At 39.8% G+C, this 13,977-nt stretch overlaps 1 protein-coding gene across 1 annotated transcript in view; it reads left to right on the forward strand.

Annotated features, from left to right (window-relative positions):
- Positions 1–13,977, forward strand: part of LOC145406868 (protein wntless-like) — a 233,546-nt gene that overhangs the window by 19,088 nt on the left and 200,481 nt on the right. Inside the window, exon 2 of the mRNA XM_080277981.1 lies at positions 3,219–3,397. Within this exon, the coding sequence (XP_080134107.1) occupies positions 3,219–3,397 (179 nt within the window). The remainder of the gene's footprint in view (positions 1–3,218; positions 3,398–13,977) is intronic.

Raw genomic sequence — 13,977 nt, forward strand, 5'->3', positions numbered from 1 at the left:
ATTGCAGGTACGAAAGTGGCACACAAACAGGATGGAAGAAAAAGGAGGAAGGTAGTAGAACCATGTCATGACAAGTATATAAACAAGATGATAAAGTTGATGTACTCAAATGTGGATGGAATGGTTTCTAAATTACTAGAGATGAATGATTATGTCAGAGAAAATGAACCACAAACAATATGCCTAACTGAGACAAAATTAACACCAAGGATATCCAGTGACATGCTAAACTTTGAGGAATACAATATATGGAGAAGAGACAGAAATGTAAAAAAAAGGAGGAGGAATTATAATATTAACTAAGAAAAATCTAAAAGTCAAGGAAATAAACCTAGATATACCATCACAAGTAGAACTGATTGCAGTAGAGATCGACACATCTGAAGGTAAAGTAATTGTAGCCAATTTGTACATGCCACCCAGATCAAACACATGGGAAAGAGACGAATATGAGGACCTGGCAGAGAGCACAATTCAAAGTATAAGATCATTGCTACATAAAATGGAAGAGAAATCGGAAAGAATTATACTAACGGGATTTCAATACAAATATAAATTGGAATACTCTAGATATAAATAGCCAAGAAAGCTGTTGAGACCAAAAGCTCCTGGATCTCGTACAAGAGTTTTTCTTTACGCAACATGTGAGGGAAACCACCAGAAAAAGAGGACTTGATGTACCTTCAGTGCTAGATTTAATATTTACTAGGCAAGAAAATGATATTGACAGTTTAATATATCACCCTCCACTCGGTAAAAGCGATCATGCAGTACTAAATTATAGCTTCAGGATAGCATATGACATAGTAAACAGCAATGACAGTTACAAAAAGAGCCTAAACTATAAAAAGGGAAATTATCAAGACCTAAAGAAGTATTTCTTAGAAGTTGATTGGGAAAATGAGCTTAGAGGACAAGATTTAAATGCTGTATATAAAAAATTTTGTGAATTTTATGAAATAGGAGTCCAGAAGTACATCCCACAGCACAAAGAAGCAGATAAGAAAATACAGAAATGGTTCAATACAGAATGTAAAAAATCAAAAGAAAGAAGAGATTTGTTGTGGAATAGATACAGAAGACACAATAGTGAAAGGGCATATAATAATTACAAACAGGCAAGAAACGACTATACAAGAATAAGGAGGGAAGCCCAAAAACAGTTTGAGGAGGATATAATAAATAAAAGTAGCGATCAACTAAAGCTGTTTTACAGCTATATCAGAAGCAAAACCAAAGTAAAAGATATAATACAATCCATTATGGACGAGGGAATCACTTATACACAAGAGAAAGATATTTGTGAAGCACTAAATAAGAATTTCCAATTAGTTTTTACAGAAGAAAAAAATTTTGAGAGGGACTATGTGGAACACGCATGTCCACACATACTACCAGATATACAAATAGCAGAAAAAGTAATGCAGGAGGAGTTAAGTAGATTAGACAGAGGAAAAGCAAGTGGTCCTGATGAAATTTCATGTTGGGTATTACGAGAATGTGCAAAGGAGTTAAGTAAACCATTATTTTTAATTTTCAAGAAATCCTTGAGTCAAGGGAAACTACCTGATATTTGGAAAAAAGCAAATATTGTCCCCTTATTCAAGAAAGGAAATAGACAAAATCCTCTCAACTACCGACCAGTATGACTGACCAGTGTTGTAAGCAAGGTATTAGAAAAACTTATAAGAAAAGCTTGGGTAAATCATCTAGAAGAACACAGTATGATAACAGAAAGACAGTTTGGTTTCAGAAAAGGAAAATCATGTGTTTCTAATCTGTTGAGCTACTATGACAGAGTAACAAACACAATACAGGAAAGGGAAGGATGGGTGGACAGTATCTATTTAGATTTCAAGAAAGCTTTTGACATAGTACCACACCAAAGACTTTTATGGAAACTGTACCATCAAGGAGGAATTCGAGGCAAACTGTTTTGTTGGATGCAAGACTTTCTCATAAAAAGAGAAATGAGGACAGTACTAAGAGGAAACTACTCATCATGGAAAGAAGTGACTAGTGGAGTACTACAGGGTTCAGTGCTGGCACCAATCATGTTTTTAGTGTATACTGTATAAATGATATAAACAGCAACACTGGAAATGAGAGCTATCTGAATATGTTTGCAGATGATGCAAAAATACAAAGGAGAATTACTAGCACAGACTCTTGTAGGGAGCTACAAGAAGAATTAAATAAACTTCATGAATGGAGGCACAGACTCTTGTAGGGAGCTACAAGAAGAATTAAATAAACTTCATGAATGGAGTAGTACATGGCAAATGGAATTCAATGTGGACAAGTGTCATGTAATCAAGTTTGGTAAAAGTGGAAAAAGACCTGATTGGGATTATAAGTTAGGAAATAAAACCCTATACACATCAGAAAGAGAGAAAGACCTAGGTGTGATTATCAATAACAGACTATCACCGGCTGACCACATCAGCGAGAAGGTACAGAAGATGTATACACTGCTTGTAAATATGAGAATAGCATTCACATACATAAATGAAGACATGCTAAGAAGGATAATAACATCATTCATTAGACCAACCCTGGAATATGCATTAGTAGTCTGGAGTCCTCATCTCAAAAAGCATATAGACAAGATTGAAAAAGTCAAAGGGCCGCTACAAGATGGATACCAAGCTACGAAGAAAGACTAAAGAAACTGAATCTACCAACACTACAGGAGAGAAGGAAAAGAGGTGACATGATAATGCTATATAAATGCATATCAGGAAAGGAGAAAATAGACATAAATGATTACTTAACATATGGAGAAGCATCAGCAAGAGGACACTGCAAAAAACTGCATAAGAAGAGAGGTGATAAAGACGTAAGGAAATTCAGTTTCCCAAACAGAGCAATTGATCAGTGGAATGCACTACTGAATGAAATAGTGTGTGCCAAAACAATTCACAAATTTAAGGATATGTATGATAAATATGGTTTAAGACACGGGACAGTACGAGCTTGACTCATTCCTGTAAAGATACAATTAGGTAAGATTTAGGTAAGAACACACACACACACACACACACACACACACACACACACACACACACACACACACACACACACACACACACACACACACACACACACACAGGCTGCAGGTAGTTGAAAAGAGGAAAAAAAAAAAAGTCACTTAATTAAATGTATCCAGGTAAAATTTCTGGACCCGACAACTCAGATAAACTCTTTTCCCTCCTTAGCCCCAGCCCCATCCTCGGTGATGTCAATACTGGGGACCAAGTGCATTGACAAGAACTACCGTCATGACAAGTGGTACTGGACGCGTGGCAAGGGCAAGTGCCAGAGCATTGGGGACTACAAGGATCCCAAAGTGGTTGAACAGGACATCAATGCCAACAATATTATCTTCTCCTTCCAGGTCAGATATCATGGAGCCCTGTTTTCCTGTTGCACTACAGTACTCTACCAGCAGCATAACCCTTTGGCTACTAAGTTTGATTCATTCCAAAATTTTGCTTTTTGTCATGGAGAGCTGTAGTTCATAATTTTGGCCTTTTTATGTATGGGTACTCTGTTCTCATAATAGAACTAAGATAAATTAATTCTGACATATATTTCCCACAGAACCATATGATAGAGCAGATTTCACACACACATAAAAAAAAGCAGAATTTTTTAAAAATCAGAATTGTTTAATGTTGAGGAAATGTTCAAAAGGAAGTACAGTAGCTGTAATGGGAATCATGTTTGTCGCAAAACTTACATAAATTTGAGCATTGTGTAAGAGGGAAGTAAAGTAAAATGAAATTTTAAAAAATGCCCATTCATTAGGTGTCAGTCATGGCAATCAGTTATTTATTTATTTATTTTTTTTGCTTGTGCATAAATGTTCGAAATTCTACATATGACCACAGGTCAGTTGGTTTAAGGCTGTAGGTTGCTAAGCCCATGCATGAAGCACCAACAGGAGGGTAAGCCTCGATAAGACTGACTCAGCCGCTAAGGCCGGGTTTGAGCAGCCTTACTGTATTGTGAACCCTAAATAAAGTAACTCTGATTTTATATTCTCTGCAACACAAACCCAACCAGACTTGTTACTGTTTATCTCAGTATGGAGTTGGTGGTTGCCTGTGAGGTAGATTGTGCTTTGCAAAGGGAACAGAGGTTTCAGGGATCCAAACATAAATGATGAACATGCATTGAGACAATATCGCCACCCCAGGAATGAATTCTTTCTTTTAACAGAACTTGAGCCTCATATTGGGAGGATAACATAACGCTCCCATGCCATTTCTGCTACACAACAAGTTTTGGTAGGCCAGAGGTTCAACGCTTGTGGGAATTTTCAGAGTGTTGTTAAGATACCTGAGGTATTCATCAGCCAAGTGTATCCAGAGAGATAACAGGTGTGACGATGCTTTATATAGGCTCAGAAAAATTAAGATACCCTGTGGTTTGTGGAGGAGGACGGAGACTAGAGGGTGTCCACAGAATAAACAATTTTCCAAAAGTGCTTGGGTTCCCTTGGGGAGGCAGGAGAAAGAATACTTCCCCAGTATCCCTGCTTGTCATAAGAGGCTACTAAAAGGGGCCTCTTTGTCTCCCAGTCTTTCTCTCCTTACTCTCTTCTTTTTTCCTCTGTCCTACCTTTCTTCACGATATTTCCGTGTTTCTTTTGGTCTTTATTTTCTTTCTACTCCTAACTGGCCATATAGTCATAGTATGGCTTGGTGATAATTCTTCATTACTCCTTCTGTCCTAAAGTGCTTGGAGTAGCGATTTGAGCCCTCATACCAATTAAGACCCCAGATCAGAAAGAACATGTATATATTTGTCTGTTGCAGAGGGTTCCTTTCACTGAGTGTGCAAGGTATATGTGACAGCAACAAAATGATAACTAGAATGGCACTCTGTAGAGTGCATACCTCTGCCAAGGCCCAACATGCAGCTGGAAAAAGACTACCCCCCTATAAAGGCATATTTAAGTCCGCTAGATCCGGAATTTTATATGGATCCACGCCAGACTGTACACGTTCGTAGATACCAACATCCTAAGTATGCCTGATTTTTTTTCATCATCAAGGTCCATGCAATATTCACTGAAAAATTTACGAAAATGTTGAAAAATGCCCTATCTCGCAATGTTAATGGAGTTTATTGTGGGCCAAGGCCCATTCATCTACCAAGTTTTGTGGAAATCTGACCAGTAGTTTTTGTGTAATCTTGCCCACAAACCAACCAACCAACAAACAAACAAACGGACAGGGGTGAAAACATAACCTCCTTGATGCAGGTAATAAACTGTAATGGCAGATATCCTGCCAGTACTCACACAGCCTGTATCTGGGCTAATTCTATTCTCCACCAGAGATCTGAACCAAGGTATCTGTGGTGACAGTTTTCTTCTTGGTAACTGTGGTAGCTGATTGCTCTGTGTAAACTTATGCAGTGGTTAGATAAAACATGGCAAAAGTAATGGTTAGTTCCCATTCATATTGCTGTATTCTTTCTTTAATCGTAATCCCTTTCATCTTACTAATGTTTTAAAGGTTGAGCAGGTGTAAAGCTCGACGTAACAAACATTGGAATGTCTTTTCTTTGCGCTTGACATTGTTTTCAATTAATTATTGATACAGTACTTCACTTGCTTATCCTTGACTGTTGTGTAAACACTCACTCTCACCCCCTGCCGATTCATGTGGCTCTGTGATTGGCCTAATGTTTCTGTGTTCTGCCGTCTGATTGGTCGGCAGGGTCTCAGCTGACTCACAAAATTTCCCCCCAGATATTCCATACAGTTAAGACCAGCCTTAGCCAAAGCTGATGCGATAAACTTAAGTCAGCCTTAAGACAAGGCCAGGGGTCATTGTGCATGGCCCTTAGAGGCAGCTGCAGGGCCACATTTAATATTTCATATAAGGCCAGCCTTAAGGCTGCCTATTGAGGGAGTTTTGTGCATACCGGTCCAGAATTGCCTGTGGCAGTCAAAGGATTAAAATAAAATCCTCTTTGATCCAAATGAACAATATTGTCTCTTCATTTCAGGTCAGATATTGTGGCACTGAGTTTATTCTTTCAAGCAGCTGAAGAAAAGAAGGTCTTTCCTAAACAGAACAAAATTGTCTGCCTGTACAGATATCCATAGTTATAAGTTGCCTTTATTGATGTTTTATTTTGCCACCAAGTCATGAGTACAGTAATGTATGATTAACCCAGTTCAAGTTCTGCTATCTGTCTGTCTATTCCCAGATGCCTTAATCCTGTAAGGAGTGGCCACAAACAAATCACCTCCCTGTTGCCTTGTCCTTCGCCATTTCACCTCAGAGCTCCTTCACTTCCTCATTTGTCAATCTGTCTCTCCAAGTAACTCTACATGCTCCTCTCAGATAACTCATTTCTACTGCTGTCACTCTCGACTTGTGTCCTTTAAACAATGTCCAAGCTTCACTTCCATATGTTAGAGTTGAAATCACCATACAATCATGCAGCGACTTTTTTACTTCAATGCTGACTTCCCTATTTCATATCAGTGCTTTATAGGCAGGTGGGGACACACCATCCGCTCACTTGATGTAATCCTGCTTTGGGTGTCTGCCCTTTGCTCTCTTCCTTCCATCCTCTTCTGTCTTTCTTTCCCATATTCTTTCCTCTTCCTTCTGCCCATGGGTGACTTTATACTGAGGAACAAGCCAGATGATTTCCTGTACACCAGGAAACCACTTGCTATGCTGGGTGGTAACCATGTAACCAAATCGTGGCGCATGGTGGTTTAGTGGGTAATTAAGGCGCTCCATTCAGATTGAGCCTGTGTAGGGTTGAGGTTTATTGCTCATGTAATGGCATTCAGGGATGAGTGAAGCTGGTCACTCTCATCTTAAATGTCAGGATCAACTTGCTTAGCCCCAGGCTCCAGTGCTCCTCATGGGGCAACACAGGATTGGGTGATGGATATGTGTACCCAGTCAAGCACTTCATTCCCCAAACTTCCATCCTTACTTATCACACTACCCAAGTACTTAAATGCACTCTTATTTTCCATTTCCTCACCATACAACCTCACTTCAGTGACTTCATTTGTCTTGAAGACCATAACTTTACTCTTCCCTGCATTCACCTTTAGATTCCGTTTGTTACACACACTCCCAAACTCAAGTTCTGCTGCTACCTCTAAAGCCAGTTTGTAAGTTTTTGCCAAATTATTTACCTTTAGATTCTGTTTATTACTCACACTCCCAAACTCAAGTTCTGCTGCTACCTTTCAAGCCAATTTGTAAGTTTTCGCCAAATTTACGTTAGCTGTTGAATATAAGATATTATACTGTATACTGGAACTTTCTGTAATGTATAATGAAAATTGACTGTTGCTGCAATTAAATACTATATATATATATATATATATATATATATATATATATATATATATATAGTTGCAGTCATCTCTAACCCCTTTTGTGTAGTGAAGTATTATTCATACCACCACAAAGAACTTGAGCTTAGGAGAGACCTCTGGAAGTGATGAAGTTGGAAGCAGTCTGTCAGCCATTTCAATATGTTGACTTCTTTTTATTTTGTTCTTCCCATCTTTGTGATGATTTTATTCAGCTGAGGAGAGATGTCTTGTAATGAAGGGGTTAAAGGGTTAATTAACCCTTTGAGATTCTTATGACTATTTCGATCGTCATTTCAAATCCAACCTCAGAGATTCCGATGACTCCTTTCATCGTCATTTTACAAATCTTTTGTAAAATATTCACCATAATTCGCGTTTACTCATCATAACAAAGAGGCTCGAGCATGATGTCACAGAATGGTTGCTCTATGCATGGCGGTACTGCACAGCTGGTCTGACTCATGGCTTTGTTTCTTTATAACTTTATTCTTGGTGAATATTTTTCTACAACAAGGTATAAAATTTTCATTTTTTTCCTAATTGCAACTCATCACTTTGACTTTTTATTTTCCTTGTTTTCCTTTTATGAACATGCTGCAATAAAGTACAACTATTCAGCTTCAAAATAACACCACAACCAGCATCCTATCATAAAAAGTGTATTTACACTGACCGATCAAAGACAAACATCGCGAAGCGAATATGCGGCCAAGACTAAAATAAAATTGTGCATCTCTTTCCTTTCTCTTTACTGCACAGTGAAATGCAAGTATTACCATAATCTATATATCATTGTAAAGGTAATTTTTTGTATTTTTGCTTGGTTTAAACCAAATTTACATATCTTTACTCGTTATTTTTTGCCGAATATTTTTCTACGGCAAGGTATAAAATTGTTGCTTTTCGCGTAAATTCAACCCGTCATTTTGACATTTTATTTTCTTTGTTCTCCTTTTTTGAACATACTACGATAAAGTACAACTATTCAGCTTTAAAATGACACCAAAACCAACATTCTATCATGAAAATTGTATTTACACAGCGATCAACAAGAAGCCTCGGACAAGGACTGACCAAAAGATGACGACCAAGGACCAGACAATGGACATGGTACGGATCGCAACATGGAATGTAAGGGGTGCGAATGATAAGGTGAAAGAGAGAGAGATTGTCTAGGTGCTTGAGGGTGCAAAAGTGGATGAATGTGGAGTAGCCTAACTGAAACTAAATGGAGAGGAGAGTGCGAGAGAATGGGAGTATGGATGGGGTATATGTGCAGGAGTAGGTGAGAATGAGAGGGCAAAGGAAGGCGTGTGTTTTGTTGCGAGCAAAAGATGGAAGAAGAACATAAGAGAGTATGGATCAGTTGAGTCAAGAAATGTGTGGGTAAGATTGAAAGTTGGAATACAAATGTGGGCGATTGTGTGCGTGGATGCACCAACGCAAGATCGTGCAAGCAGCGTGAGAGAAGAGTTCTGGACAAATGTGGAAGTGTGCATGGAAAAGTTTGGAAGGAATGAGAGAGTGTCTTTGATCGGTGATATGAATGGTAAAGTAGGGAATGTGAGGGTGGATGGAATAGTTGGTGAGTGGGGTGTGCCTGCTGAGATAGATGAGAATGACAGTGCATTAGTGGACACTTGTGCTGGGAGGGGGTTGGCAATAGCCAATACCCTCTTCAGGCACAAAATGATCCACAGGTATACATGGTGAGTGATGAGAAGAGTGGGTGGTGAGCTGAATGAAAGGAAGGCAATGATTGATTATGTATGTGTGGATGAAAGGATGCGAAGATGTATAATGGATGCAAGAGCTTATAAAGGTTGGGGGAGTGGACTTTCTGACCACTACTTGGTGGTGGCCAGTATCAACATCCAAGCAACATGGAGAAATAGAAGAAGGGAAGGACTGGAGGAAAGAGTACTTGCAAGGAGAGTGGAAAGGTTACAAGAGGATGAGAAAATGGCAGAATATAAGAGAGAAGTAGCGGAACGATTGGGTAAACATGAATTGGAGCAGATGGGGGACGTGGAAGGTCTGTGCAGGATATTTACAGAAGAAATATGTGCAGCATGTGATGTGGTGTGTGGGGTGAAGAGAAGACGAAGAGGAGTGCAAGGAACAGCGTGGTGTAATTAAGAGGTGAGACAGGCTGTGGCACAAAAAAAGAAAGCATACAATGAATGGATGAGAAATAGGGGTGTGGAAGAAGTTGAGAGGTGGAAGAGAGAGTTATATGTAGAAAGGAAGAAAGAGGTGAAAAGATTAGTAAGAGAGAGTAAGAAGAGAGTGGATGAGGAATTTGGAAGGAATTTGAGTGCAAAGTGGAGGGACTGTAAGAAAATGTTCTGGAAAGAGGTGAAGAGAGTAAGACAGGGTGGCAGTGAAGTTAGCAGGGGAGTGAAAGATAAAAATGGTAGATTACTAGTGGAGAAGGGAGAAAAAGTGAGTGGATGGAGAGAACACTTTAAGGAATTGTTGGACGTAGAGGATGGAAGGAATGCGAGTATAAGTGGCTGGGTAAAATGGCAGGGAGAAAGAGGGAGGTGAGAAGACAGGAAGAAATCAGTAGGATAGAAGTTGTGGAAGCATTGAAGAAAGTCAAAATGGGGAAAGCCCCACAAATTGATGAAGTGTGTGGTGAAATGCTGAAGCATGGGGAAGAGATAGTAGTAGAATGGATGTGGAAGATGTGCAGATTGGCCTGGGAGGAAGGTAGAGTCCTGGAGAATTGGAAGTCAGGTATAATTATTCTCTTGTACCATGGAAAAGGGAAAAAGAAGTGTGTGGTAATAATACGGGCATTTGTCTTCATAGTGTAATAGGAAAAATGTATGGTAGGATACTATTGACAGAGTTAGGGAAAGAACAGAGGAATTAGTTGGAGAAGAAGAGGGAGGCTTTAGGAAGGGAAGAGGTTGTGTAGATCAGATATTCATTCTTAGATCCTTAATGGAAAAGTTTCTAGAGAAGGGAAAGAAGTTGTTTGCGGCTTTCATGGATTTGGAGAAAGCATATGACAGGGTGGATAGACAAGGATTGTGGAAAGTATTAAGAATATATGGAGTAGATGGGAAGTTGTTGAATGCTGTGAAGAGTATGTATGATGGTGCTAAGGCTGCAGTGCTTGTGGACGGTGAACTAAGTGAATTTTTCTATTTGAAGGTTGGTTTAAACAGGGATGTGTCATGTCTCCATGGTTGTTCAATCTGTACATGGATGGGGTAATAAAAGAGGTACCGTATAAGGTAGGGCAGTGGATGTTGGAGTGGCCCTGGTTAGAGAGGGTAGTGTTTGGAAACTCCCTGTACTGTTGTTTGCAGGTGATACTGTGTTGTTGAGTGAAGACGAAGGGGAGCTGCAAGGTTTGGTGGATGAGTTTGGGAGAGTGTGTGAGAAACGGAATCTAAAGGTGAATGCAGGGAAAAGTAAAGTGAAGATCTTTGAGATAGGTGAAGTCAGTGAATGTACAGTGAGGTTGGATGGTGAGGAAATGGAAAATGTCAGTACATTTAAGTACTTGGGTAGTGTGATGAGTAAGGATGGAAGTTTGGAGGGTGAAGTGCTTGAAAGGGTACAACAAGGAAGATAGGTTGCTGGTTCCTTGAAGGCAGTGATAAGAAACAGGGAAGTGAGCATGGAAGTGAAAAAGTTACTACATAACAGTATTGTGATACCATCTCTAACGTATGGAAGTGCAGCTTGGACATTGTTGGGAGGACACAAGTCAAGAGTGAGAGCAGTGGAAATGAGTTATTTAAGAGAAGCCTGTGGAGTCACAGTGAGAGACAGGCTGACATATGAGGATATAAAGGAGCATTGGGGTGTGGATGTGGATGTGATAGGAAGCATTAGGAGGAACACACTGAGGTGGTTTGGCCATGTGGAGAGGATGGAGGGTGAGAGACTGATGAGGAGAGTGTATATGAGTGAGGTTGAGGGGGGGAGAGGGAGGGGGAGGCCAAGGATGAGATGGAGGGATGGGGTGGAGAGGTATATGAGAGAGGGGGTGTGAGTTGGGAGCAGGGCAGTGAAATGATGAGAGACAGGGCGACGTGGAGGTGATTTGTTTGTGACCACCCAGTACTGGATTGAGGCATCTGGCAATAGATAGATAGATAGATCAAAGTAAAATATCGGGCCGGAAAGATGTGGGTCAACATGAGTGGCTGACTCTAGCACAGACATAATCTGCCCTGCCCAGAAACCTGATAGGGTTAAGACTCATTAGCTCACATTGGTACAGTACCCCATTAACCCTTAGATTTACCAATGACGACCTGGGTCGTCATGCGTTTGTCAACCTCTTACGTCAGTCTGACGACTTTGCCTGTCATCCGATGTAAGCTCTAAAGAAATATTTAGGGAGTCGTCATTTTTGTTGGATGACAGGCAAAAGTGGGTGGAGCTAAGCCCGCCATAGCTGGTGCATGCATGCTCACTTGGTTTGCTTGGCTCAGTGTGGTGTGAGGTTCCTCACAGGTAGGATGTACACCTCTTGACTTCCCGCCAAACACTTATGTTCCTTTTTCTCTTTTATATATGTGGCGTTATTATTTAAGAAAATACAACAAATAATGCATTATTGGAAAGGAAATTTATTATGTTACGTATTGAAGCAAAAAATATTATTGCCTCATAAATATTTTTTTCGGGGGGCGAATATTTTTTTAAAGGACAGTGTAAAACTTAACCCCCCCCTATCCCGACGTTTTCTGGGCAGTGGTACGCCCCAGTCCTGACATTTTTGGACGTTTTTTTTTTTTTTGGCTCAAACATCCGCTTTTGGTGAGAAACCGAAAATTTATAGAGAAATCGCTCACCTGAGGTTTAAAATACTCGATCCAGGTAAGAGTACCTCCTTACCTTACAGGGTTTTCTATCAAGCTGGCTGCAAAGAAAACGAGTTCTATGGGAAGATAACTATTCCACACCACTCATAAACGGTATTTGTTTATTTATTTGGTACGAATTTATATGTAGTACGAGAGTATATTGGTTTTCAAACAGTAATATAGGCATTATAAGCATTGTTTCACTCACTAACTCATCACCATTCCTGACCTTTTTTTGCCACATTACCTGATCATCATTTCTGACTGTTTCTTCCTGTAATGTTTGTCCTCCACATTGTCATCGATTGGGGAATCACTCTGGCCCAGAATTTCGAACCGTGGCATGACATGGCTTTACTGGCCAGGTCACTGATAACAGGTGAATTGCTGAGAAAAGGGCATGCAGGGGGGGGAGGAGGTCATGCTAGGTAAGGCATTGTCCCCGCCTGGCATCTTGTAGAGGAAGGTGTCCTGTGTATACGTGCCAAAAATCACTCACGAAAATTGAAAATTGTGCAAATTAAATTGAAAATTGTGCACATTAGGGACCTTGCAATGTTGCCGCGTTAATTTACGTCTCCGGGATATGAGTGCACATCATGTGAGGACGTGAATTCATGTCTCCGGGACGGGGCGGGTTAAGCATGTCAGCTAACTTCTACTCACTTTTTTTGCATTTTATTTTGTATATATTGTCTTTTTAGACAATGTACGACAGAGCAAAATGCTTTATCTTCAAAATGAGACCAAAGTGGCCTTTCAATGATGAATAGTAACTTTCCTTTAAGTGTTAGAAGTAAAATATCTCTACGCGACTGTTTTGAAAGCTCTCGAGCAAGAGTTACGCTCGCAGCAATGATTTATGCTCCTCCCTTCACGGGATAGGGTTAACTGAACTGGTGTTCATTTGCTTAGCACATGCATAAATCAGTAGGTTTTATCATTGTAAATTAATGTAACACATTTTACCGGACATGTTTGATCAGTAACATTAGTTTTATACTTTCTTGCTCTCTCTCTGTTTCCAGATCCCTTTTCATCCCATCACTGTGGTGGAAATGAGAGCTTTGGTAATAATGATAGTGATGATGAATTTAGTGGACTGTATCTGGTTATAGTACATTATGCTGAAGTAGAATTAGAGTATGAGTAGAAGCATTCAATAGGAATTGCAGAGAAATATCAGAATTTAACACGAGCTGCAGTTTTAATAAAACTTTTGACTGCAAAATCCTCTGCACATTGCAGAGTTTTACATATGGCTTGCATTCTTGCTTCATCTTACCAAGAAAGATATGTATGTTGCATGTATACTAAGATACCCTGTCAAACTAGTAAATACTATGATAACTTATTAAATAATTTTCTGCAGTGATGTCCAAGATAACTGAGTCACTTCAGTACTTGGAGAAAATATTTGGAAAAGTTAGTCAGAGTGGGTGGTTAGAGTGGTTATGGCTATGTATGTGGGTGCTCACACCCAGGTGAGAGCAAATGGAGATGTGAGTGATGAGTTTTCCATGAATGTTGATGTGCATCAGGGGTCAGTTGTGAACTCCTTATTGTTTATTTAGTTGAAGCCCTCTCATGTGACTTCAGAGATGGACTTCCATGGCAGATGTTGTATGCAGATGATTTGGTGTTGATTGCAGAGAATGAAAGGGAGGCGGAGGAAGATTTAGGAAGTGGAGAGATTGTATGGGGCACAAAGGCTTGAGAGTAAATGCAGAAAAAAACAAAGATGATGGTATCCATGGTTGGTGGCAGTACATT

The sequence above is a fragment of the Coenobita brevimanus genome, chromosome 71 (genome assembly GCF_032717465.1).
Source record: "Coenobita brevimanus isolate Jiangsu-jjx chromosome 71, ASM3271746v2, whole genome shotgun sequence".
NCBI classification, from domain to species: domain Eukaryota; kingdom Metazoa; phylum Arthropoda; class Malacostraca; order Decapoda; family Coenobitidae; genus Coenobita; species Coenobita brevimanus.